This window comes from Amphibalanus amphitrite, unplaced genomic scaffold, assembly GCF_019059575.1.
Source record: "Amphibalanus amphitrite isolate SeventyFive unplaced genomic scaffold, NRLGWU_Aamphi_draft 000158F_arrow, whole genome shotgun sequence".
NCBI classification, from domain to species: domain Eukaryota; kingdom Metazoa; phylum Arthropoda; class Thecostraca; order Balanomorpha; family Balanidae; genus Amphibalanus; species Amphibalanus amphitrite.
In genome coordinates this window covers 816053-839524 of record NW_024881653.1, presented here as the reverse complement: position 1 = coordinate 839524, position 23472 = coordinate 816053, and the positions used below count along the sequence as shown (strand labels likewise).

Here is a 23472-nt window from a genome sequence, read left to right as displayed (position 1 = left end):
TTTTCATGCGTGTCGACTTCATGCCTTGTTTTATTTAGTTCTTACTTCCATAGGCGCGGGAGACGGGGGGCAGTGGGGGCAGCTTGCCCCCCCCCCCAACTCTGGGGCCGTGGGGGCGGTGCCCCCACAGCTTTGAGACGGAATACCACACTTTTTTTGCAAATGTTTTCTTTTTTGTTGAAAAAGCCGAGGGGTGAAAAATAAGTGGCCTAAAACCGGTGAGAAAACTAGATTTGGGGGTACCCTAGGTTAATCTCTATTATGGTGTGCCCCCCCAGTCGGAAAGTAGTTCCCGCGCCCCTGCTTGCTTCCTAGTTGGCGACAGCATATATGCTCCTTAATCCTAGATAACTTGTTTCGATCATGCTTGCTTTGCTGCTTTGTATTCGAAGCTTTGTCTTAACCCGCGCCGTGCTGGGGGGGGCGTTTTTACGCCCCCCCCCCTCAGGTTTTTCGCGAATATCTCAAAAACGGCGGCGCGCAGCGCCGCCGTTTTTGGTACACGTGTTCCTACATCATTTCCGCACATGTTGTGAAAATTTCAGACCTAGGCCGTTCAAGGTCAGGTCACCAGGTCACGTCAAGTGACCTTACCTCAGAAAAAGTTCAAAGGCTCGCTATAGCCACACCGACTGAGCGATCACTTTGAAACTTTCAGCGATTGATATGAGTAACAGTATGTATAAAATGTATATCTCGGATTTTTGATATCTGTGACCTAAGGTCAGGTCAATTTTGCGACCTCTCCATTATAAGTCAATGGGAGAAAATTGAAATGCGCCTCTTTTGGACGAATATCGTTCAAAACGCTCTCAAACATCGGTTCATAGGTAAACATGACACACTGAATAGGAAAAATGCACCTGTGACCCCTCTGTGTGCCCCTGAGGTCATCTCAGGTCATGAACGGTCGCCAGCAGTTTTTTGGCTATAACTTTTGATAGAGACGTGCTAGAGCGGTGAAAACACGTCAGATGTGTTCAGCTCGACGATACGGATCGACTGATATGCAACATGACCCTTTTCGGTCAGGTCATGACCTTGACCTGAGGTCAAATTTTCAAAATGACCTTTCAAGGTCAACAAATAGTTCATTCGACGCGTCTCGACGAGAGGAACACGATGCTGGCAAAAGTAATGTCATGGCGCTTATGAGTGAAAAGTTATTGACGAAAAAACGTTTTTCGTAAAAACGGCTATTTTTGGAGTTTTTGCCCTCTGGAGGCTAAACCGTTGACCTGAGGTCAAATCTGAGAACATTACTCAGAAAGGTCTGTAAAAGGGCTATCGAATGCGCTTTTCCGCGGCGCTGTAGCTCTATCGGTTCCCGAGATAGCCGTTGGCAGTTTCCAAAATGTTGAAATAGTCAACATTTTACCTTTGGTGACCTCTGGTGACCTGACCTTTGACCTGACCCAAAAAATGACCGAAGTGTTTTCGTCCTTATTTTTGACGCTCTTTCGATTGCCGCTTACTGCGTGTCGCTACGTGGCCCAGGAGCCGAGTTAGACGGGGGGGCGTGAAAACGCCCCCCCCCCCCAGCACTCGGCGGAAAGTTCAGGCCACCAGCACGGCGCGGGTTAATCTCCTTTTCGTGATCGGTGGTTTTGCGTTAATCAAAGCACAAGCCAACGTCCTCTAAAATAAGTTCATCCAACTTCCGCTTTCCTGCAGGGTTTTTTTAACCACCGGTTCCGTTTCCTCTTCTACATATTCTGCTCCCGTTATAGGTGCTGCTCCCGTTTTAGGTTCTTTGACCCGATTATCGCCCCGTCCCTCGAGCAGTGCTCCCCCCCCCCCACTCGATCCGTTTGACGTCATTCGGCTGTCTATCTCAAGTGGGTCAGGGGTTGTGTGGTCTCTGTAATCGATCCGGCCCAAGTGGGACCTGATTGTCGCCCATTGTGTGAAGACGCTCGCACGTCACACCGCGGCGCTGAGGTCCTTGAGGTGTCTCACGGGGTGCCCCGTGGCCCCTCCCGGAGAGGCACCGTCCGTTCGGGTGCGCGTCGAACTGAGACTGCCTTCAGAGTAGCTATCGGCAGCTGTATTTATAGACAGATAAAGATAGAATGGATGAACGGTGGGAGAGTTATGATTCGTGTGTGGTTTATAAGATAAGGTTTATTGAGTTCCCGAAGTGTTTTGCATTGATCATTGGCTAGTAGCTACCACGGTTAACAAATGTTTCGTCGTCTTTTTTTTTTGGGGGGGGGGGAGACTGGTAATTTGAACTCGAGCTCAGACATTTTGCATGCCAACGTGCATGAATAAAATGTTTGTTTGCAGAACTGCGATATCCAGTCTTATCAGTTCTTGTAATGAACGCCAACTTGATATTCAAGTTCAGTGCCCAGTGGCGTTTTGCTATCATATTTAGATGATAGCATACTTTCACTTCAGCCATGGTCTCTTTACTAAACAGATAAAATGAGAAACTAACTCCTAGGATTGAATGTTTCGATAAAGATCGTGGTATCGGCACGTCACTGATATCAATGAAGTACAGCTCTTTGCCAAGAGATGGCTCTGCTCTCTCTGGGCCGCGTCTCTCCCCATCTCTGTCATCTCGCCAGTCCCTCTCAATCGGCGGGGGTCAGCGGTGACGTCACCGATGCGACCTCTGACGTCGCTGGGTCGACCTCTGACGTCACTGGGTCGACCTCTGACGTCAGCCGGTGTCTCCGTCTATTGTGGCGCGCGGGTGCCGGGAACTCTGAGAGCGTGCACCGCCCGGAAAGGTCAGGCGATCTCCGGGCGGTGGAGCGCACGGATCGTCGACTCTCCGACGGGTCTATTCCGAGCCCAGAGAGACGACCACTCACTGGACCACTACAGAATATATAGACTGCCGCTATAGTGGGCTGAGTGAGTAAAGCTGCCTCCTGGATCCAAGGCCAGACAGTCTGAGTGAGTGGTCTGCTGAGGTTGTTACCATCAGCTTGATTAAAGCGTCCGCACGGGTTGATGGGAGCCTATTTACTAACGGGAGCCGTGTAATCGGCTCTCTAATGGCTGATGAGAAATGGTCTTCATGGCCGTAATAGCCGGCTTCAGACATGTAGTGGATCACTTTCTAGCTACTTTAGAGTCATGACTGGCGAATTATAATCTGGATGAAATCAGCCATTGGATGTCGGAGTCAGAGTAATCTGTTTCACTTGTCTTTCATCTATCTCCATCTCTCTCTCCCTCTCTCTCTCCCTCTCTCTCTCTCTCTCTCTATCTCTCTCTCTCTCTCTCTCTCTCTCTCTCTCTCTCTCTCTCTCTCTCTCTCTCTCTCTCTCTCTCTCTCCTCTCCCTCTCCCTCTCCCTCTCCCTCTCCCTCTCCCTCTCTCCCTCTCTCTTTTGCTACCACATAACCGTTTGGCTTTTCTTGAGGTGGTGCCGAAGAATCTTATCTTTTGGGAGTTAGCAACGTGTCTGCATCTGTTTAATCCCGTCTCTGACGACCTTTGCGGAGAGAAGAGATGACAGAAAAATGAGCCAAAGATATGCAGCTAACGGACGCTTCGTATTCCCATGACCTTAACTGTATAAGCCATAATTCAAACATTTCCCTAGCTGGTAAACATTGTGGATTCTCTCTGAGATAAGGTTATTTTCGGTTGCCGCCGCTGTAGTGACCTGTCGGCGGCGCGGTGCCGGTGGTCACCGATGACGTCACCGACCACAGGCGGCTGTCCGGTGCTCTCTGTATAAGCGGCGCGCTCGCTCGGATTGCGGGCCGGCCAGCGGCGGATCCTACCCCCAGCTGGATTACATTGACGTCAATGCGGACACCGCGCTCTGCTGACGTTCGCATTTCTCCTTTTGTGTCGGATCGGCGAGATAAGATTCGCCTCGGGTTGGTGTGTTCTGCGAATAGATGCTGTCGGACCATCTGTCGATTTGTCAAAGCTGCCGACCTCCATGGACGGATGGACCGCTGGAACTGGAAGACATTCGGAAGGACTCGAGTCGCATCGAAATATAGCGCAGTTCCTGCGCAGGTGTGACATGCGGTCTTTATCTTCACCCATGCGTCCATCATTGGATGTCTGTCCTGTTCTTCTAGTCTTCCATTCGTCCCTGCCTGACGTTCGACCCAGCCGACCAGGCAGGGATCGGGTCAGGGCGACCCGCCGCGAGCTGGGCCGGGCGGCGCTTCTGGTGCCTCCCGTGATGATGCGCACGCCACGCTAATGATGCCGGGTGCTTGGGCGGCTTCACCGACTGTTTCGGGGCGGGGTGTGTCCGGGTGCCGCCCTGCCCTTGGCCGGTGGAGGGAGGATAGAGTGATGATGTGCGGCGTAAACCACCTACCGGGTCTGACCAGAAGCGTGGAGGGCATGGGCCCGCAGTCCCACCAGGTTTGCCTTTTAGCCCTGTGGGATACGAAATAAGTCCGTTTTCAACACTCGTCGAGACTGTGTGGCACGGGGTGTCTGTGTAGGAACTCACTGCTGGCGAATCGTGCGCAATAATGCTGGACAGGTGATCCATCGCATGCTTCAGGTGATGTGTTTCTCATATGTGTACTGTGCAGCATTTATGCTGTTAACGGAACAAGCCACGGGATCGTGACTACTGAGTGATTCAAAACGGCATCCCTTTCACGAAGCCTTTCACTATCAGCCTTTCGTGTATGCCGGCATTTGCCCCTTATTGGTCACATAGATACGTAAAACACATCGCATATTGCCACAACCACAGCTGTGCGATTTGACGCCACGTTGCATGTTCCTCATAAATTTGGCTCAGTTTGGCAAAAATCGTGTCCATTTATAAATATATTTTATATTTGGGGTCAAATCTGCCCTTCAGGTCAAAGTGAACACAGTAATTGGGGGTCATCATCATAGCCAACTAGTGATCACGTTGGTCTTGCTTACTCGTTACATGTGCTTACCGCTCGGTGCTTAAACATCATATATTATTTCAATTGAACACTGCACGCTGATTTTAGTTCAGAAATTTGTCGAACGTCTAGTTACCGACCCTCGTCTGTCGGTAACGGTGCTGCCGGCTGACGCCTGCCGTGACCTCTGACGTCACTGTGGCGTCAGTCAGCGCTCGGCCGGGTCAGCCGGGGTCAGGGGGCGGCGGGTTGTCGGCAGGTGGGAGCTGTCTGCCGGTCACTCGGTGCCATGCGGCTGCGCGGCGTGTGTGTGCAGCTCGCGCGGGGGCGGCGGACCGGCAGGATAGCGCGGCTGGTGCTGCGCCGGCGAGCCGGGGACCTGGCAGAGAGCAGGGCCAGGAGCGAGCGCAGCCAGGTCAGAGGGAAGGGGACAGCCGAGGGGCACATTCAGGTCAGAGCGACGGGACAGGGACGGGAAGGAGCGCAGCCAGGTCAGAGGCGAGGGGACAGAGGGGCGCGCTCAGGTTAGAGACGAGGGGAACGGAGAGAGCGAAATGGACTACGAGAGAGGGCGAGGGACCATATCTTATAGATCAATGGGACGTGGGAAGAGGACAGAGGGATGCTCTGAGTCGGAGGGGCCAGTTCGGGAATCGGAGTCAATCAATTAGAAGAAAAGCCATCAGAGTGGCTGCCTGAGTAGGTATTGTGTTCACGAGCCGTGCAAAGGCATTCTTACCTAGCTGGTCTTATATTAGCATGATAAATTTGCGACATTTATTTATATTTGTAATGGGACGTGTTTGTGAGTTATATTTGAGTGAAGATATGTTATGATCAAGCATTTCCAGGACGCGTTGTGAATAGACATTTCCCGTTCTAATTTTAAAACGTGTGGTCCATAATGGGCTGCATTTATATTTGCTTAGTCACGGTGCATTGCTGATGCAACGCATTGGGAATTTCTTCTACCTATATGCGGTTCGATGCCTCGCTTACACAAGGTAAACGTTGGCCTGGGAGTCGCAACCTTGCAGTGTCTCAAGCATTTAGGTTCTTAATTATTTTGTTTGATGCGCGACGTCGCATAGGTATTGGTAGAAAAGTTTTACTTTTTATTTATCGGGCCGTTTCTCTGGTGACCCGGGAAACGGAGAAGTCCGAGAAGCTCGGTTTTACATTAGCATATTATTTCTTAGGCACAGATTTTCACATCACTTATTCAGCCCGTCACTTAACTGGTAACCTCAGTCTCAAATTGGGGAGTGGGATATGCCTTATGCACCAGACCAGCAGCAATGTCTCTTGTGCACAAATAATTTGATTTTTGAACGACTCGCGAAAGAGCCGAGGAGGTGCATTGTCCGTCGGCCCAGGCAGGAGGGTTGAGATCAGTTGTTACTTCGTGGTTATGTTTATGTACGTTGTTAACCGCTAACCTTGCCATAATTTCAGGCACATCTGCTATAATTTTAGTGCCATCAAATTCCTGCAGACAACGTACCTCACTTCTTGGTAGCCGTCAACATCTCCTCACTTCCACCTATTTCGCAGTTATCCCGCTGCCTGGTATCCTGATAGGGCAGTTGTCGGCCCTCGGACCCTCCAGGCCTGGCCGGTGGGGTGTTAGCCGAGCTTGGATTGGGCATGCCCTCTTCTCCGGAGGTGTTTGTGGGGCTTCTATCTGGAATAGCCCAGCATCAACTCGGCTGCTTTGGTCCGGAGCACTCTGCCATAAAACAAGTGCTGTTTTATCTTAATGATGTCTAACTGTTCAGCGAATTCTTTCAAAAGAATGCATTCTTTGTTATTAAAAGGTTTTGTTTTGTGAAATCTTGCAAACTAGCGGTGATCTTAATTAGGGGAAACACGTCGAAATCCCCCTGCAATTCGACTCGCCGCCATTTCCATCTCCGTGTCGGATAAATTGTACTGTCCGTTTCTGAGCTTTTCGAGCTTGCTCCCATGTCTTTCCCGTCAGCTGTAATCACTCATATCAAGCTTCATAAACGGAATGCAACACATTATTAGAATCTAAATTAACACCAACATGCATCCAAGGGACTATTGCTTACGAGGCTCTCTATTTCCAGTGTTCTCGCCATTTCATTTATATCCACTCGACGCTGAAGCAATCCCCGCAGCTTAGCCTTTACGGACAGCTCTCGGCTTTTCGTGGAATAAGGTTTGGCTGTTTCGCCATTTCGGCCCGGCAGGCTTTTCCTGCTCGATCCGCGCAGCTGCGTACGGGAAAACAACCGTCTCCGTGCATTGTGTGCCCGTGCAATGTGCAGTTGCCGAGGCGTGTCGATTGCTGCCGCTGCCGACGACGCCCCCCCCCCCCCCTCCCTCCCCCAGGAGGACGTGTGGAGGGGAGGGCCGACGGTGTACACATTCCAAGAGGTGCTCACGTCTGCGTTTTCCTGTCTTGGTGCCGACGAAGTGCCGCATCCGTGCACGTTACGTGTGTGGTGTGATAATGGCTGCGTTCCGGCGGCAGCATTTAAAGCCTATATCAACATTGACCCACCCGGTGCAGATAGAGAAGATCGAGTATGCTTTCCATTCCGGTAAACTTCATTATTCATCTAGTCCGTCCTGGACTGTTCCTTGAAGGTGTTCCACGCACTATTCTTGGCTTCGTCCTGGCACTTCATCGTGCGCGGATATCGTCCCTCACGCTGTATCGACTAGTTTGCTTTCTATGACCATGCATTCCTGCAGTGATCATGTCATACTTGCATGCATTCCCTGTCTGTGGTGAGTTTGGTTGGCAACACGAGCGCTGCTATATCGAACAGATGGAGAGACGGCGTAGATGTGATTCGGTGAGCGGCTCTGACGTGTTCTCGCGAAAATGGCACCTCTGGGAATGCCACCGGGGCTCAGAAAGGATCTCTGGTCGGTTGGTCGGTGGTCGGTGCTGAAAAAAATTGTTCAAGGAGAGTGGTGTCAAATGGCAGTGTAACATGGCCAATGAAACACGATCCGGAACAGTGGGAAATCCGACACCGAGCACCCGGGCCGGGCTGTTGTGATGGTTCTGTACTCAGTTACCCCGTGTCACCCTTGTTGCTATCGGCCCATCCAGTACATGTGCTAGGGAACAATACAGCGATGGGTTTGTGCCAGTCGAATCGATCTGCAAATTTGTGTTTACGTGCATCCAACGTGTGATGCGTTCGCGCATAATCAAAGCAGGCATAACCTATAATAACTAAGCGTTGCTCCTGAGATGCAGCGTCTTTTATCATCTATATAATCGGTACTGACTGCTGATCATTTGCTAAGCATATGCAATTATTTGATACTCATTAATGGTATTGGCAGTGGCAATGCAAACAACTCAAAGAAACGGAAGACCTGTCTCAAGTGTCTAAAATGCATTAAGAATATGCGACGGCGAGCGATTTACTACTGCGCCAGCTGCCTTTCCAAGAATATCCCAGCCCTTCATCACTCATCAGCTATCACTCGCCACTTTGTTCTCCCAAAACTACGGAAATCCCGACTCTGCCTGTGTATTGTGAATGGCTACACGGTGTCTGACCCGTCATTCATGGTTTATTCATGTATAGCCATGCAAATATTGGCGGCTGGCTGAGCCGAACCACACCGGTGAGCGCCGGCTGAGGCCGGCCCGCCCCCACTCGTCACTGCGTCACGTGCGCTGTTTATAAAAGGGTAGCTGAGAGAGGAGAATGTGTTTATGATTAGTGATATATACGGGCCGGGGCACTAAAGTGCGGGCATTGCAGGGCCTGCCATGACTAAGTGAAAGTGAAATGGCTACTTTGGTGACTATCGAGACCAGATGATTACGTTATCTTCTTACTGGCAATAAAGATATATTAAAGCGTGCTAAAATATGTGCCTATTTTGAAGCACCTTTACAGTCGAGCTTACATATAAGCAGTTGGTAATGAGCTTTCCTGGTAAAATCTTTACTTGCAGCATCTACGGCATGCGTTTATTTTTAACAGCTGGTATATCTAATCGTATGAGGCCCGTAATGTTTACATGGTCATTGTCTACAACGATTGCGGCCAACATAGCATTAGTCCGATGATAATTAGCAGCTCTTTAAATATATGATACCGAAATAGCTGCTCGTATGCCTATTTCTCAGCAATGACCTCAGCGGGTGAGATGTTTACCCGTTATGGCGCACCGGCACGTCACACAACACTGGTCTGCGGGCCGCCCATCATACTCCGGCATCAGCTCACTCCTACACAGCATCACGTCATAACCGCGGCCAGAGGCTGATGCCACGGCTAACACCCTTTCGGGTGAAACCGCCGGCTTTCGAATGGGTTTCTATGGCCACATGACATCATCTAGGCACTAAGACAAAAAAAAAAACTTATACCAACGTGCGGTGATATTAAATATGGGGATAATGGGGACTGTTTTTGAATTGCAGATTTATTTTATTATGGAAATACATTATGTATTTCCAGGTGTCCAGGGTGTCCGGATTGGGTGTCCGGACCGGATTGGGTGTCCGGACACCCTGTATTATTTTCAGCACGTCTTCAAAGTCCGGTGCGTCCTAGTCCGGACGGCTACTAATACCAACTGGGCAAGCGCAAACCGTTACTAGTGGGTCCCATACGATTTAACTTCTCCGTCTTGAGTTTCTGCTGTACCTAAGTCGATTAGATTATAGATGTGGTCTATTTGACCGTGATGAAGAGGCCCGTTCTAATCACCTCACTTCCCTGGTGTATCTCGAGAGAGTGAGGAGCGGAGCAGAGGCCAGTCTGCGTGGCGCCTCTGTGGCCCTCACATGGCCTCACTTGTCAGCCGGCCACCGAGGGTGGGGTAGGGGGGGAGGGGCAGGGCCGCCCTGACCTGGATTAGACCGCGGCCGCGTCCTATGTGTACTGTGCTGTGGCGCAAGGTGCGGCCGGCAGCGCCCCCCGTCGCCCGGTCTGGACTGGAGTGGGAGCAGGTCGAGACTCCGCCTTCTGCGGCGCTCTTGGGTTCGCGGCGAGACCAACGGGTGCCCGGGTCCTTACGGAAGCGGCGCTCGTGCTCTCGAGCTGAGCGCTCAGAGCCTCAGAACACAGCTGGTGGTCTCACAAAGTCCACAGGTGCGACTGATAGCAGTAAGCCCGTGAAGAAGCGGTCTTTTGCGGTCAAGTCCATTTCGAGCAATGCATAATTTTAGAACGCGCTGGGATTTGCTGCGACGCGGTGTGTGGTAAGGCCGGTACTTAACCTCCAACCATTCCGATTTTTGACGTTTCATGTTTAACGTTTGTAAAAGATTGTCGCGTGCTCCTTTATCTTAGGCCTAATCCGTGACTTGGTTAATAACGGAAATACCTCCGACCTGACCTATGAGAATTTACTCTGAAAGGCTTCTGACGGACACTTTTTTGACGTCATCAGCACTGGGAGATAACATGAATAACGGTTTGGAATTTAGCTCGCCTGTGCCATTGTGCATGAGCAAGACCTTCTGAGTTTATCGGACCCGTGAAAGCAGTTTGCTCGTGATCCGTGGATGGTCTCACCGAGAGAAAGTGGGCTGAGTCGAATGTAGCTTTGTCGCGTGCCCCGGAAAGGTCTTTTTTCGTTTCCGGCATCAGTTATCCGACAGCTGAAGTTCAACTATTGCCTGTATGTCATGGTGGCATAAAATCAGATGTTCTTTAATGATCTGTGCGGGTGGAAAGTAATCTTGAGTGAACTCAATCGCAAAACTGTCCCTAGGTTTTATTTTCTAGAAAAAAAATCAAGGAACCGATTGCTAATTGTCGGCGTTGACTATATGTCTTCTATAGATGAAGATGATAAGTGAGTACCAGTGATTGTTCGGTGTTTGACCCACCTTTTCCAATCAAAGTCAGTGCAGTTTCCGCTTGTAATTCGGCTTATTTTCTGTTCAACTTTCCGTTGTCGATGTCCCGGGATGGAATGCGGCCGCCGCACCTCACCCAGTTGACGGTGCACTTTCCCTTCCAGACCTTTCTTTATTCGATAGAGCGCCCGTTAAATAGATCAACGTTTTTTACATAAACTAATTACTTGCTATGCTTATTGTTGTGTTCAAGCGGCCGTGACAATATTTAAGGCTCTGTTGGTATTTGTGCCAAATTGAAGCATCACCTGATTATCATTTGATTGCAAATATCATCACTTTCGACGTCAACTCGTCGCTAGCCTCGGAAATTTCCTGCTTGATCGCAGTTTTTTATCGATAAGGAGTTTTGTTCTGCCATTCACTCGTTGCCAATAGTCCGCGTTTACCCCGAACCAGCGCATTGCTCGGCCTTCACTCGGCATTGATTCACGCTGTGCAGCGCGCGCGTGTCCCGTCTCTGGCCGGATGCGTCATCTTGCAGCGCCACCTCCGGTATAGCAACTCGGGTCCGCCGATGAATGGAACGTTCTGACGTCAGCAAAGCTGCTGCTCTTCGCGCCGGAAGTATGTGGGATCGTCTGAGACACACGCAGCGTGGAGCACAGATGTCGGCGCTGTGGGACGTTTCTGGTGGCTGATATGTCGACTTATTCTGTCCGACAGCGCAGACACCGTTATCGGGACAGATTTACGATCCTGTGTGACGCCTGTACTTCCGTGATGCAGCAGCGACTCCGGGTGCAAAACGGACTTTGGTGTAGAGCAAAAGTCCCCGACAGCTCAGCTGGAGCGGATCAGCGGAGAGTGACGGCAGGAGTGATAGAGAGCTACCGACATCGGTAAATATACACCGGTTTGGTATGCGACAGCAGCAGCGCCATGGCTCAGCTCGCTGGTCGTCGAGGGCATCTCAATGGGGCCCCGCGTGTCTGCCGGCTGAAACGTGAGTTGTGAACGTCGGGGCTGGCTTTCATGCGCTGCCGACCATGCAAAGTTGCTGCAGTCTGCTACCGCTCTGACGCTAACCGACATTGCACCTGTTTCGCCGTAAAGCAGCGAGTCCAGTCCGTCTAAATATTGAAGATATAGCGGTCCAGGCCACTGTTAAGGCTCGATGTTAGATGTGCTGCAACTGCAATGAACCTTCTTTCTCCAAAGCTGCCAACTAGAGATGCCCTTTTTGAACCCGCGAACCCGCTTTCTGCGGGTTTTCAAAACCCGCAGGGTTTTTGGCGGGTTCGAGAAGCAAAACTTGTCGTGTGGCGGGTATTTGGCGGTCAGACTTAAGAACCTATATTTTTTTTTTTAGATGCAAAACACAATGCCAAGTGCATTTGCTCAGGTTAACAATACAATATTCATCAAAACAACTTTTAAAACAGAACCAAATATAAAAATATATCAAGGAAGCACATTTCAAATGCAAAACTGAAAACAACCAGCAATAGCATCCACAGTCTGGCAATGACCAAACCAGGGTACAAGCAATAAACTACTAAGCATAAATAAATGCTGATGAAAGCATTCCATAAAACATAAAAGACCCTGAAAGCAAACTTATAGGAAGCTGAACTGAAGTCTATGTGCACTGCGCAGTGTGCACTAGATATACATTATGGAAGAACCCAGACTTAAATGAGATGTTGAAAATCAGAGCAAATGCCATATGTTACTTTATTTGCGTCTGGTCGGCATAAAAAAGAGCTATCAGCTAAACAAAATTTGGTGCAAATTCATTGATTACCTATCCTACTCTATGTTCTGTTCCACCCTATATTACGAAAATAACACACCAATTACCCTCACAAAAATCAAAATATAGACTGGCCGGCCCAAACATAACGCAATACAATACTGGCGCACTTCCGACATTCTGACAAGGATTGGCATTTGACTGCGTCAATTTTGGTCTCTGAGGCGAAGGAAAGCTGTCATTGATGACGCAATAATTTTCAATCAGTTTTTCTGTCTTGGTTTTTGAATGCCTCAAAATAGCAGTTATACATGTTACAAAACCACGTAGCTGGTCGCATTTATTTCTTTTGTCTTTTTACGTCCTTATCATTTGTATGCCGACAGATGACCAGCCGGAGAGCATTACCAAGACCATCTATAAAATCATTACATTTAATTTAGCATTTACTGTCTCTTTATTTCTAAACCGGTGATTAACCTCTGAATTGTAAAACTTTAGCTGTTGTGTAAAATAATTTAATCAGAATGGCACATGAATATGCATTATACAACAGTGTTTTCGCAACAAGTTCGACTAACTACGGCCGCAATAATTTAGTCGCTGTAACATTCCTTGCAATCAGCTGTTGGTGACGCTTCTGACGCATGTTTCCAGAAATGCGTGGTTCATTGGTGGTTAGTTGCAAGGCCATATATGTTATTATATAGTTGGTTTTTGCTGGGATTTTGTATGATTTGTTTTATGTGTAGATCGACTGGATACTTGTGGTAACCACGTGTGTCGCCGGCCGGCACGGGAGTTCCCGGCGCAGACCGATTCGCGCGCCGACTTGTGACGTCGGCCGTTTGGATCGAACTGATTGAATTTTTGGAACACGCACCAGGTTGATATTCTCCATTTCTGATTAACGTAAAATCCAGTCACTGATATGTGGTGAACTGCCCCACAGCACCACATACTCATTACTCATTATTCACTGTGTCACTATTTATTTTTAACTGGAAATCGCATATCTTTTTATATCAACATTCATTTTGATAACAATATCATTTCAGAGGCCTAACATTGAGAGGGAGCCAGAGTGAAATTTTGATCCTCAGCCAATGCTGAAGGGTAAGGTGAGAGAAAGATTTTACTGAACTCTTCAGAAAGGAATATCAAATGTATTGATGCATTATTCATTTTCCACTATCCAGTGTGCACTTCCTGAGGACTTAGCATAGCAATTTCAAGTTCTTACTATTTGTTTGGCTGTCTTTTTCTGCACAGCAATGAAGCAAGTAAGGTTTATATAGCTCTAGCATTGACTCAGCTGTATTTTTTTTTTCTTGCAAAAGTATGTTTTTAAGATTGCGGGTTTTTTGCGGGTTCGGCTCAGCCAAAATCAGCTTGCGGGTAGTTGTGGTTGGGCAAGGGGTAGCTGCGGGGCGGGGCGGGTAATGAAATTGCAAATTTGGGGCATCTCTACTGCCAACGTTAGGCTGCTAAGTCCGAGACGATTTTGGGATGCTATCAGAGATCGCTCTGCTGATTTCCTCTGGGTGGTCGAGCATTAGAACCGTGCAGGCTCGTGTTTGTGTCTACCATCGCTGGTATCTCTGATGTTTTGACAACAAAACCGAGTGGGTCGCCGGATAAACATCGTGCCACGATTAAAATCGTCTGCACTCTGCATGTGTTTACATATAAACGACGGCCATCTACCAAAGCGCGGAGTTGCCACGAGGCTAAACGAGAACATCGGTTGGTGTCCGCCTTGAGCAGCAACGTCTCTTCCACGGCCTTCATTACAACTCGATGGTAAACCAATGAATGAAACAAAACAACTGGTGGTAGCATTATTAATGCAGCGGATGTTGTGATCTCGTATCTGAATGACCGCCTGGCCGTCGCATGTTTTGCTGCCGGCACAAACAGGTTTCATTCGCCGCGCTAGTTTTTATCCCTTAGCTGCCTGTTGTGCCACCTGGCTGCGATGACCACCTCTCGCAGTTCACACGCGCTGTGACGGCCGATCCGTCATCCCGCGAGGAACACCGATTAGTCGTCTGGCGCTCCCCTGATTGGCCTGCTCCGGCCCGCCGACCTCTGCGGGGGCTGGTCTCAGTCGAGGTCGTGGGGGCCCGCTGCGGGATGCTCTGTCTCCAGGGGAGATTGCCAGCTCCCGGGAAACTGGCGGAGATGTCAGCCGCTGCTGCCGATGGGATAAGTCGTGATCGTGCTCGCGGGTACAGCGATCGCCAACAAGAGTCTTATTACACTGTTCTGCGGCTCCCAGCGACTAGCTGACCTCGCAGTGTAGGTGTATCCCGGCTGTAACAGAAACGTGACCTGATCCTGTGTCTCTTTGTACTGAATGGGAAGGAGAAGCCTACTTTACGACGAGCGATCGGTGGGTGGTTGCTTAGCAGTACCAAGCGTAGCGTTGGAGGGGTACATAGCGTGTCGCTCGTGGGATCCCGATTGCGCCGTGACCTAGACCCGTCGGCCGTCTTATCGGGTGCTGGAGGTGTCAGACAAGAAGATTTGTGGCCTGTTGGTGTGCCGCTATGTAGCACCTGACCATGTGAGGAGATAACCTACACCTACGGCTATCCTTGGGACGGCGGTGTGAAAAGGGAGCGATTTGTGTACCCTTATGTTGTCACTTCATATTCACCGCGAACAGCATTGCTGTTGTTCAGGCAGTGCATTTATTGCTCAGCATTCAGCCGCGACTTTGTGAAAAGCATCACCAATGTGCTTACCATGTGTAGCTCGTGTATGATTTCCATGTTGAAGCTCACTGATGCGGTATCCGGTGTCTCTCGCTAGCTACCATAGCCGCTGCTTGTTGATGCAGTCTCCATCCGTTTCACCATATTCCACCCTATCTCTGAGCCTATCGCTACCCTATCTCTCCCTATCTCATCCTCCCGTTCTCGAGAGGGTTTCCCGGCCGCCCCGGGGTCGAGTCACCACCACCACCCTCCCCTTCCCCGGCCCCGTCCGTCCGTCGGCGGCCTGGCGAGCCGGTCAGAGTCGGCCTCTGAGCGGCGCGGCCGCACTGGCTCGGCGGGGCGGGGTGGACGGACGGACGGACGAACGCGCTCGCCTACTCGGCACTACGGCGCCGCTCCGGTCGGGCGCCAGTCGGCGGTGGAGCGTCGCGGAGGATGGGTACGCTGCAGGGTGTCTTCGTTCACGTTGTCGGAAGAAGTGCTTGAGCGGAGGTGAGCGTGAGGACTGACGAGATTTATGTGTTGCTGGACTTGACGGTTTTATTAGTGAGAGAAAGGCGTTCGACGACATAGGCAAGGCTTGTGCAGTCGTGGTGTCTCGGAAGAAAGTGTTGGCCGAGTTTCCGGACGAGCTCGAGTCCGCGTGGATGCGCAGTGAACAGTAGCGAGTTCTTCTTTGAGAGCTCGGTGCGCTGAATCGAGTAACAGCGGGCCACACCCGGCACTTCGGTCGATTGGCGGTGGAGGCGCGAGTGGACGGTCTGGGGTCGATCGATCGCTGCCGTGAGGCGGTGTGACCTCCGTCACGCTGGCCGCGCTGTCCGACTGGGAGCGTGCTGCGGTCGTGGCGCCCCACAGAGCGGGGATGCGGGACGGCTGCCAGTCGCGTCACGAGATGGTCCGACTCCTCGAGAAGGTGAGACTAGAGAGGCGGCGAGCGGACTGGGAAACTCTACAGTCTACGAAAGTCTACAGAAAGGCTGCACTTTGTTGCAAAAGGGGAGCCAAAGTTCCACAATCGAAAGGGCCATGGGACCAAATTTGTCATCTCAATTTTGAGACTTTTAATAAAGTCGGCAGTCATCAGGGAACTGGGACGGGGAGATCAAATGCTGGTGGAATCCTGAGTACGATGCACGGTTGATGAACAGCCCTCTGCAAACTGCGTGGTAGGTATTCTTTTTTCGACAAAACCGAGAATAACGCGAATACTATGCTATCGGTCACTTAAAAATCGTAACAGCAAGACGCGCGAGACTCCGCACCTTAGATTTGCATAATCATCGTGTTCATTTTCTATCCAGTTTGGCAACAAAACCCAAAAGTTTATATTTGCCCCCAATACAAACTTTTGCATTTTGTTGTCAAACAAGGCGTATACCTTGTTTAGTGATAAACCCATTCGAAGGAGTAGAGCATGGCGCATCTATTTGCAGTGAGTTCCGACCGACTGATAGCATAGCCTTTGAGCTATTATCGGTTTTGTCGAAAAAAGAATACCTACCACGCAGTCTGCTGAGGGCTGTACTTAGGCTATGGCTGAAGTGAGTATTGGTGCTAAGGATAGCTTGTGGTTTCGGATGTCTGTGAAATCACCATCGTGGACGCTGAACTAATGCAACGACGATATGGGATAAGCATACGCAAACTAAGTTTGACGTTTGACCCCGTCTTGGACCGAGTGTGCGTGATTGTCACGTGGTGTTCCATTTAATGTCCTGACTCCAAAGTCCAGTCCTCATTCCCAGGCCGAGTATCTCTGACATAAACAATGGTACAGCAACTGTATCTGGCGACGTCTGCCCTTTGGGAGAGCCAAGCTTGGCGTACCGACGCTGACGAGCGTGACACATGTGCACTGGAGAGTGACGCGTCCCATCAGTCCCAGTGACACAGTTTCAACCGCTTCTCCTAGTGCTCGCGACGACGTGAGTGCTACCGGGATGTTCGATGATGTGCAGATGTCGGGGCTGACGCCTGGCAGTGCACAGCCCAGCAGGGGCCCAGACTGGGATGACGTGTTGGTCTGACCCCAGCTGGGCGACACATGTGCCCCTCCCGCGGTGGTAGATCCGGCTCTGCGACCGGGCCGGAATATCGCATGTCACGGACTGGGTCGTGCAGCTTTCCCAACTGCGACGCGCAGCTCGCAACGATGCTGGCAATTGCTTGGACAGCTGGCCGTGCCAGTTTCGGGTTTCGGTTTGCGCCATCGCTGCCCACATAGTTTTGGTTATTACGTAAAGGCCCGGTCACACATGCATGACGTACGGCCGGCGCATTGCAAAAAGACCAGTGCGTCGTCGTGCGTTGTTGTGTGACCAACTTTTGTCAGGAGTTCGCAGGAAATGGCAAGTTGACAACGTATGCACAACGCGCTACGAACGCGTTGCCAGCGCGCCGGGCACTTGCACAGCGAATGCAAAGCGCATAAAGGGCGCACACACAACGGATGCACAGCGGCTTGCTAGCGCACGGGACGCATGGACTGCGCGTGCACCGCGCATTCACCGCACAGCCAGCGAACTGCTTTTGGCAGCGGTGCAGTAGCCCGTCTTGCCTGCTGTCATATCAGAGTAGGGCCTCAAGGAGGGCACATCCTCATGTTTTCAGATGGTTCAACAGCTCCTGAGATAAACAATGACAATGACAAATAATGTATGATTAAAATCTTACTTATAAATTCTGATATCAAGAGCAGGAGGAATTGAAGAGGAACCCATGCACTATGCAGCAATAACGCAGGAGAGTCGCCCATGAGGGTAGAATGAGCAATGAGGAGGTAGGACCTTGTTATGGTTACAATTAGACATACGCCAGAGGAAAGCTGTGCGCGCTACAGACTCGCTCAGTTCTGGTTTACCACGTCTTTATAGTCAATGCGAATCCGTTAGACATGCGTTAGATGCACGCTATGTCTGCGCTGGGTGTACGCGATGCATCAACCGACGAGCATACAACGATTACCTAGCGTATATTCCGCGTGTATCTGGCGCTGGTCCAACGCGCTCCGCGTGTGTCTGGCGTCCGCCTTCGTGCGTCGAGCTCAACGCACATTTTTGAGCATGCACAAAAATTGTCGACGCACGCGACGAATGACGACGCATGATTCCGTTCGCCCAGCGCGCTCGACGAACGAGTAACGAATGCATAGCGCAGGACGACGCACTGGCCAGAATGAATGAATTTTTGGTGCGCGGGCCGTGCGTCGTGTATGTGTGACCGGGGCTTAAGTGGCAACAAAAACGTATTCAGTGCTTGTTTTGGAAGGCTTTCCGAAGCCCAATTTTGGGTTATTTAAGGAATCTTTCTTTTGATAGACGTAGAAAATCTGCCCTAGTTGCGCAAACAATCGATGATGGCTGCCAACGGATGTTACGCAACAGATGCGGTTGTTTGATTTATCCACATTTGATTCTGCAGCGAAGCATACCTACCTCATAAGTCATAAGTCTGGGTGAGAACTGCAACGAACTTCTACATTTCACTTTTTTCCTCGAAAGAAGTACCTGTGTGGTCAAACGTTCTCAAATCTCGTCACTCTGGGCTTACCGATTTAGTTTAGCTGAATGCTGACGCATGAAGTGTCGTACCCCTTCGTATTCTCTTTTTTTGCGGATTTGGATCGCTAGAAATCTTAAATCTGCTATCCTGTCCATGATTCCGATGTTGTTCGTGTCCCGGACGCCAACCTCCTCGGAGGCTCCGAACGTAAAGTCCAGCAGATAGCAGTGACACACCGGTGAATCATGTACGATAAATACCATAGCTGTTGCGCCGTTTCCGCTTCGGAGGCGTTGGCGAGATAAGCTAGTCCTCAGTCTTCCTGCGTATAGTTCACTGCGCTTCACTCCGGATGTTCGCCTGTAACGAAAGCATAGCCATACGTGCTCACCGAACACACTACTTGACTTGGTTATGTAACATCTAGCATGTCAGGATCGTGTTAGTTTACCGAACTCTGACATCGGGTTATCAAGTCGGTGTTTACTGCCACTATTGCAGCGTGCCCTGATATACCACCCGTTCACCCGGACTTGGCCTCTGCCTAGCACCGAAGCTCCCGGTCACTGTCGCTCAGCTGATGAGTTGCGCGGCCCTGGGACGCGTCTGTCGCCCGATTGCGCCTCGGCGTGCGGTCCGGCTCGCTGGACCTGAGGCGGGCACGGGTCGTGACCGTCCGCTCGGCCTTCTTCACACTCACTAGCTGACGGACCCAGCGGCTCGTGACCTCCGTGCTCGTGACCTCGCCGTGATCAGGACGTCGTGTTCTCGTTAGTAACTGGTTCGTGAGTGAGGAGGATGTGACATCTGCTGCGCGCTGCGGCACTGCTGCCGTGGATCTGACGGCTGGATGAGGGCGGAGGGGTTTGTCGTGGTTAACGTGCCATGGCTAGATGGCTCGATGAACATCGCGAATGCTCGGCGGCTGAGCTGGAACGCCGTGTGTGGTCTGACACCGAGCTAAGCCGAGTTTGGCATTGCACGACTTGTTTTAAGCTCGGTCTGGGGCGCCTTACTTCTTCCACATGACTGGGCTACTTGCGGTGTGATAATAGATCGCCTTGTGAGGCGCTCAGCTACGACCAAAACATGTCGTTGGGTCGAAAAGCCCGTACCTAATATTTGAACAAATGGCGTGGCTTCAAACAACTGAACAAGCTGGTAGTAAAAGGCAAAAGCTCGGCTCGCTGCTGCAAATATCGTAAATCGCCGTTCACAGGCTTGGCACAAAAGCTCAAACCTGTTACGAAGTGACACTGATCGGCTTTCCAGTTTGCTGCCAACTTGTACAGATTTTGTTTTTGTATCCGGTGCACCTCGCCGCGGACTGATCGGTCGACCGACTGAGGCAGCAGGCTGGGAAAGCGGAGAGCGCGGGCTGCGGCGGCGGGCGTCGATCCTGTTCCGTAGCCGGTCGGTCCTTGGTTCCGTCACGGATTATGGAGCCGTAATTCGTTGCTTCGTGCGGCCAATATGAGGTGCATGCCAGCCGTGCCTCCGGTGCGCATTCCTCACCGTGGGCGGCGCAAGGTGCGGGCGCAGGTCGACGGTGCTCACGTCTCCCGTGCGCGATGCGACGCAGTATAATTTAGGGTGCGAAATTTTTATCGTCCCTGCGGAGTATCCCGATCAGCTGCGGAATGAATAAATTCTTGCTTTGTCCAAGGTCTATACGCTGCAATGGATATTGTTCAGTTTCTGGGATCGACCCAGATAGTGTGCGATCGTCGGTAGCTCTCGGGCGCGACGGACCTTGCCCCAACTTTGACTTGAGAATACCTAAACGGATTAAATTCGGGTCCTAAATTTAACTCAACTCCAAGTAATACCTACTTCAGCAGAGTTTTATGTTTGTGTCACTCAACCGTATCACAAATGTCTGACCTTTGCATCGGTGTTTGAGCGACACTGGGGGTATCAGCCACCTGACCGAATCACTTCCGCCGGCCGTCTGTATCCTCCTGTGGGCGCCGACGTCGTCCAGTCGCGGTCAGCTCAGCGGCTCCCTGTGACTGACTACTGACTAGTGATTACGGACCGTCTTATGCGCAAACGGCGCTCATGCGTCATGTCTCCTTGCCATGGGATCAGACCGGCTCGCAGACGGCCTTGGCGCCGCCTTCGATAAAATGAGTCAACGGCGACTACTAGCCGCCGTCTGGGGCGCCCACAGGGAAGAACACACACTCACCCAGGCATTAGAGCTGCGGATGTCGTGCGACACTCACCGGCGAGCTGGCCCTGACGTCACAGCGCTGCATGGAAGCACGTTTCCATTTCAGCGAAGATGTTTGCGTCCGTGCTGGGTTTTCCCTCGGCTTGTGCCATATAATAAGCGTGCATGCGGTTGAAGGTGCTTTTATGATGGGTCGTTGGACGTTGGCTGTGTCTTTGTATGAACTGAGAGGCCTTTGGGGATCGGTGTGAGACTAATACGGGCTATAGCTTGATGGCTCGTGGTTTGGAAATACCCACGTCATCATGAGCTCTTCATAAAACTCAGCGGTCATTAAAAAAAAAACGCATTTGTCGTGGACATTCGACGGGAGAAGATTTTGAAATTCATGGTTGCAAAATAAGTCACAACGTCGACGCATTACAAAGCTCAAGTTAAAAAAGAAAAGCTCAAACTGTTATGAATGCATACTTCATGGATCAATAGAAAGGCATTTGATTACACTTAACCACATAAAATAAATGATAAATATAGGTATGTGAACACATAAGTACTTGTAGGTACAGTAGAGTAAAAGGCAACCACATTCCTCATCCGTCATCCTCTGTATGCGGTTCGTGGTTATTTCATAAGTTAATTTGAGTTTCAATTTTCCGCCCATTTTAATTCATACATTTGTCCGCAAAAATGCCGCCCCTGATCGATAACTATTCTGCGTGAGACCGACGGTCCACGGTCGTCCATTAATTGGCTTCATTTGTGGAAGGGCGAGTTCAGAAGTGTCGCCGATTTCCCAGCGTCGCTTCCGGACCGATCTGTGACAATTTGCGCTCATCATAATCTGGCATTGTCACCGCGCTCGGTGGGATGCGCCGCCGCCTATTCGGGCCTAGGTCACGCGCTTTGTTTGCGGCCATATGACATGAGAGAGGTCATCAGGGGCGTGCGCAGCGCGACGGCGGGCGGGGGGCAAATTTGCGAAATTGCCCGGCCACCGGCGGGTCCTGATTGGATGATTACGGGGTGGTCGCGGCGGAGATTGAGATAGACATCAGTCGCCCGGGGCGGGATGAGTCTGGTTTCATGGCCGGGGAAGATGGGCAGGGGAGACGTGATGTCTTGGTCCTTCCGTCTGAGGACGACATTCGGCTGACCTGGATGGAAGGACTGAGTGCCCGGAGACGGCGCCGCGTGATTCATCGCTACGCCCTCTCCCCGGCCGCCCTCCGGGCCAAGGGAGAGAGGCGCGGCTCTGGCCCGGAGGCAGTAGCTGTCCTACGAGCCGTGGATAACGTGCACTACGACAGCTGGCTCGGTGGTGGTGGAAGGAGCCTCCAAGATTTTGTTGGATTATTTGATGGCAGATGGTTAGCCGTCTCCCTTGACAGGCGCTGACAGTCACTTGAAGTTGAGAAATTGATGCTCATGAGTTAATTTGAAAAACTAAATTGGCTTTTGGCCTCGATGAGAAGAAGCTGTCAACATCAGACGCGACTGAGCTGCGGAAGCTATCAAACTTGACGGGCCCACCCATGTTTTGGCATTTGTTTGAAGGCTTCTCCAATCTGCTGTCATTGAATCGTTATCGCTATAACCTTCAGTGATTCCGAATCATACACTGAGAAAAAAAAATTATTCCCCTGGAACACCTTTAAGGGTGTGTACCAAACTGCACCTCGCTGGGGTGTCAGACGGGTGTCACTTTTGACACCAATACAGGTGTCATTGGGAATGAAACACCGGGTGTCTGACACCCTTTTAGGTGTCTGATACCCTTTTGGGTGCACACCCAAAAGGGTGTCAGACACCCGATGTTTGATTCCCAATGACACCTGTATTGGTGTCAAAAGTGACACCCGTCTGACACCCCAGCGAGGTGCAGTTTGGTACACACCCTTAAAGGTGTTACGAGAGTGTCCATTGGATGCCAAAAAAGGTGTCGACACATTCTTACATTTATTGGTTCAAACAGGCATATCGCATACAATGGCATTCCTATCTTGTATACAGCAACAAACTATAAAGTACAAAAAATATGGGCCCTATATTGATATTTACGGAGAAATCCAATGAAAACTCACCGAAACACATCGGGTCCATTCACAGTGAGAAGTTGCTCGCATTTCAGCAATGATAATTAACCGTCGATTATCTCCAACCAGATGTTATTCCGCAGTTCACTTGCTTTCGTTTCCATGGTGCAATGCTGTGTTGTCATCCTCACTCCAGACTTCCAATTTCACCGAGTACCGCCCGCCTCGTCATTTGAATAAACACGGAGCAAGCTACAAATAAAAGCTAAACATTATCATTAACGCACAATCACTTGAAGAAGTACACTGCGAACAACGTTCGGCGCCACTATATCCACATAAATTCAAAAAAAGCCCTGCCATCACTCACACCGCACACGCACCACGTGGCACGCCGCCGCCAACTGAAATCTAACGGCTTTCCTGCAAGGTGGCGCTTTTTGATCTTCGCATGGTTGACGCCGTGACTAGCACACAAATGACGTCACACAATGAAGCTTGCTGATTGGGTAATGATTCAAACCACTGGACCTGCTGTGGTTTCTAGCAGTGCTACGGAGTCAGAGTCGGAGTCTGATGGAGTTGGCAGTTCTGGCCGGAATAGGAGTCCATTTTGGAAGACAGAGCG

General features: G+C 50.6%; 1 protein-coding gene across 2 annotated transcripts in view; it reads left to right on the top strand.

The window, feature by feature from the left end:
* The window catches only part of LOC122383229 (inositol-trisphosphate 3-kinase homolog), a 61719-nt gene that overhangs the window by 15248 nt on the left and 22999 nt on the right, over positions 1-23472 (top strand). Inside the window, exon 1 of one of the 2 annotated variants that reach the window (XM_043369440.1) lies at positions 15551-16047. The exons of the other annotated variant lie outside the window; for it this stretch is intronic. Within the exon in view, the coding sequence (XP_043225375.1) occupies positions 15997-16047 (51 nt within the window). The 5' untranslated portion in view covers positions 15551-15996. Of the gene's footprint in view, positions 1-15550; positions 16048-23472 lie in introns of those variants that run through there. 2 annotated transcript variants of the gene reach the window in all.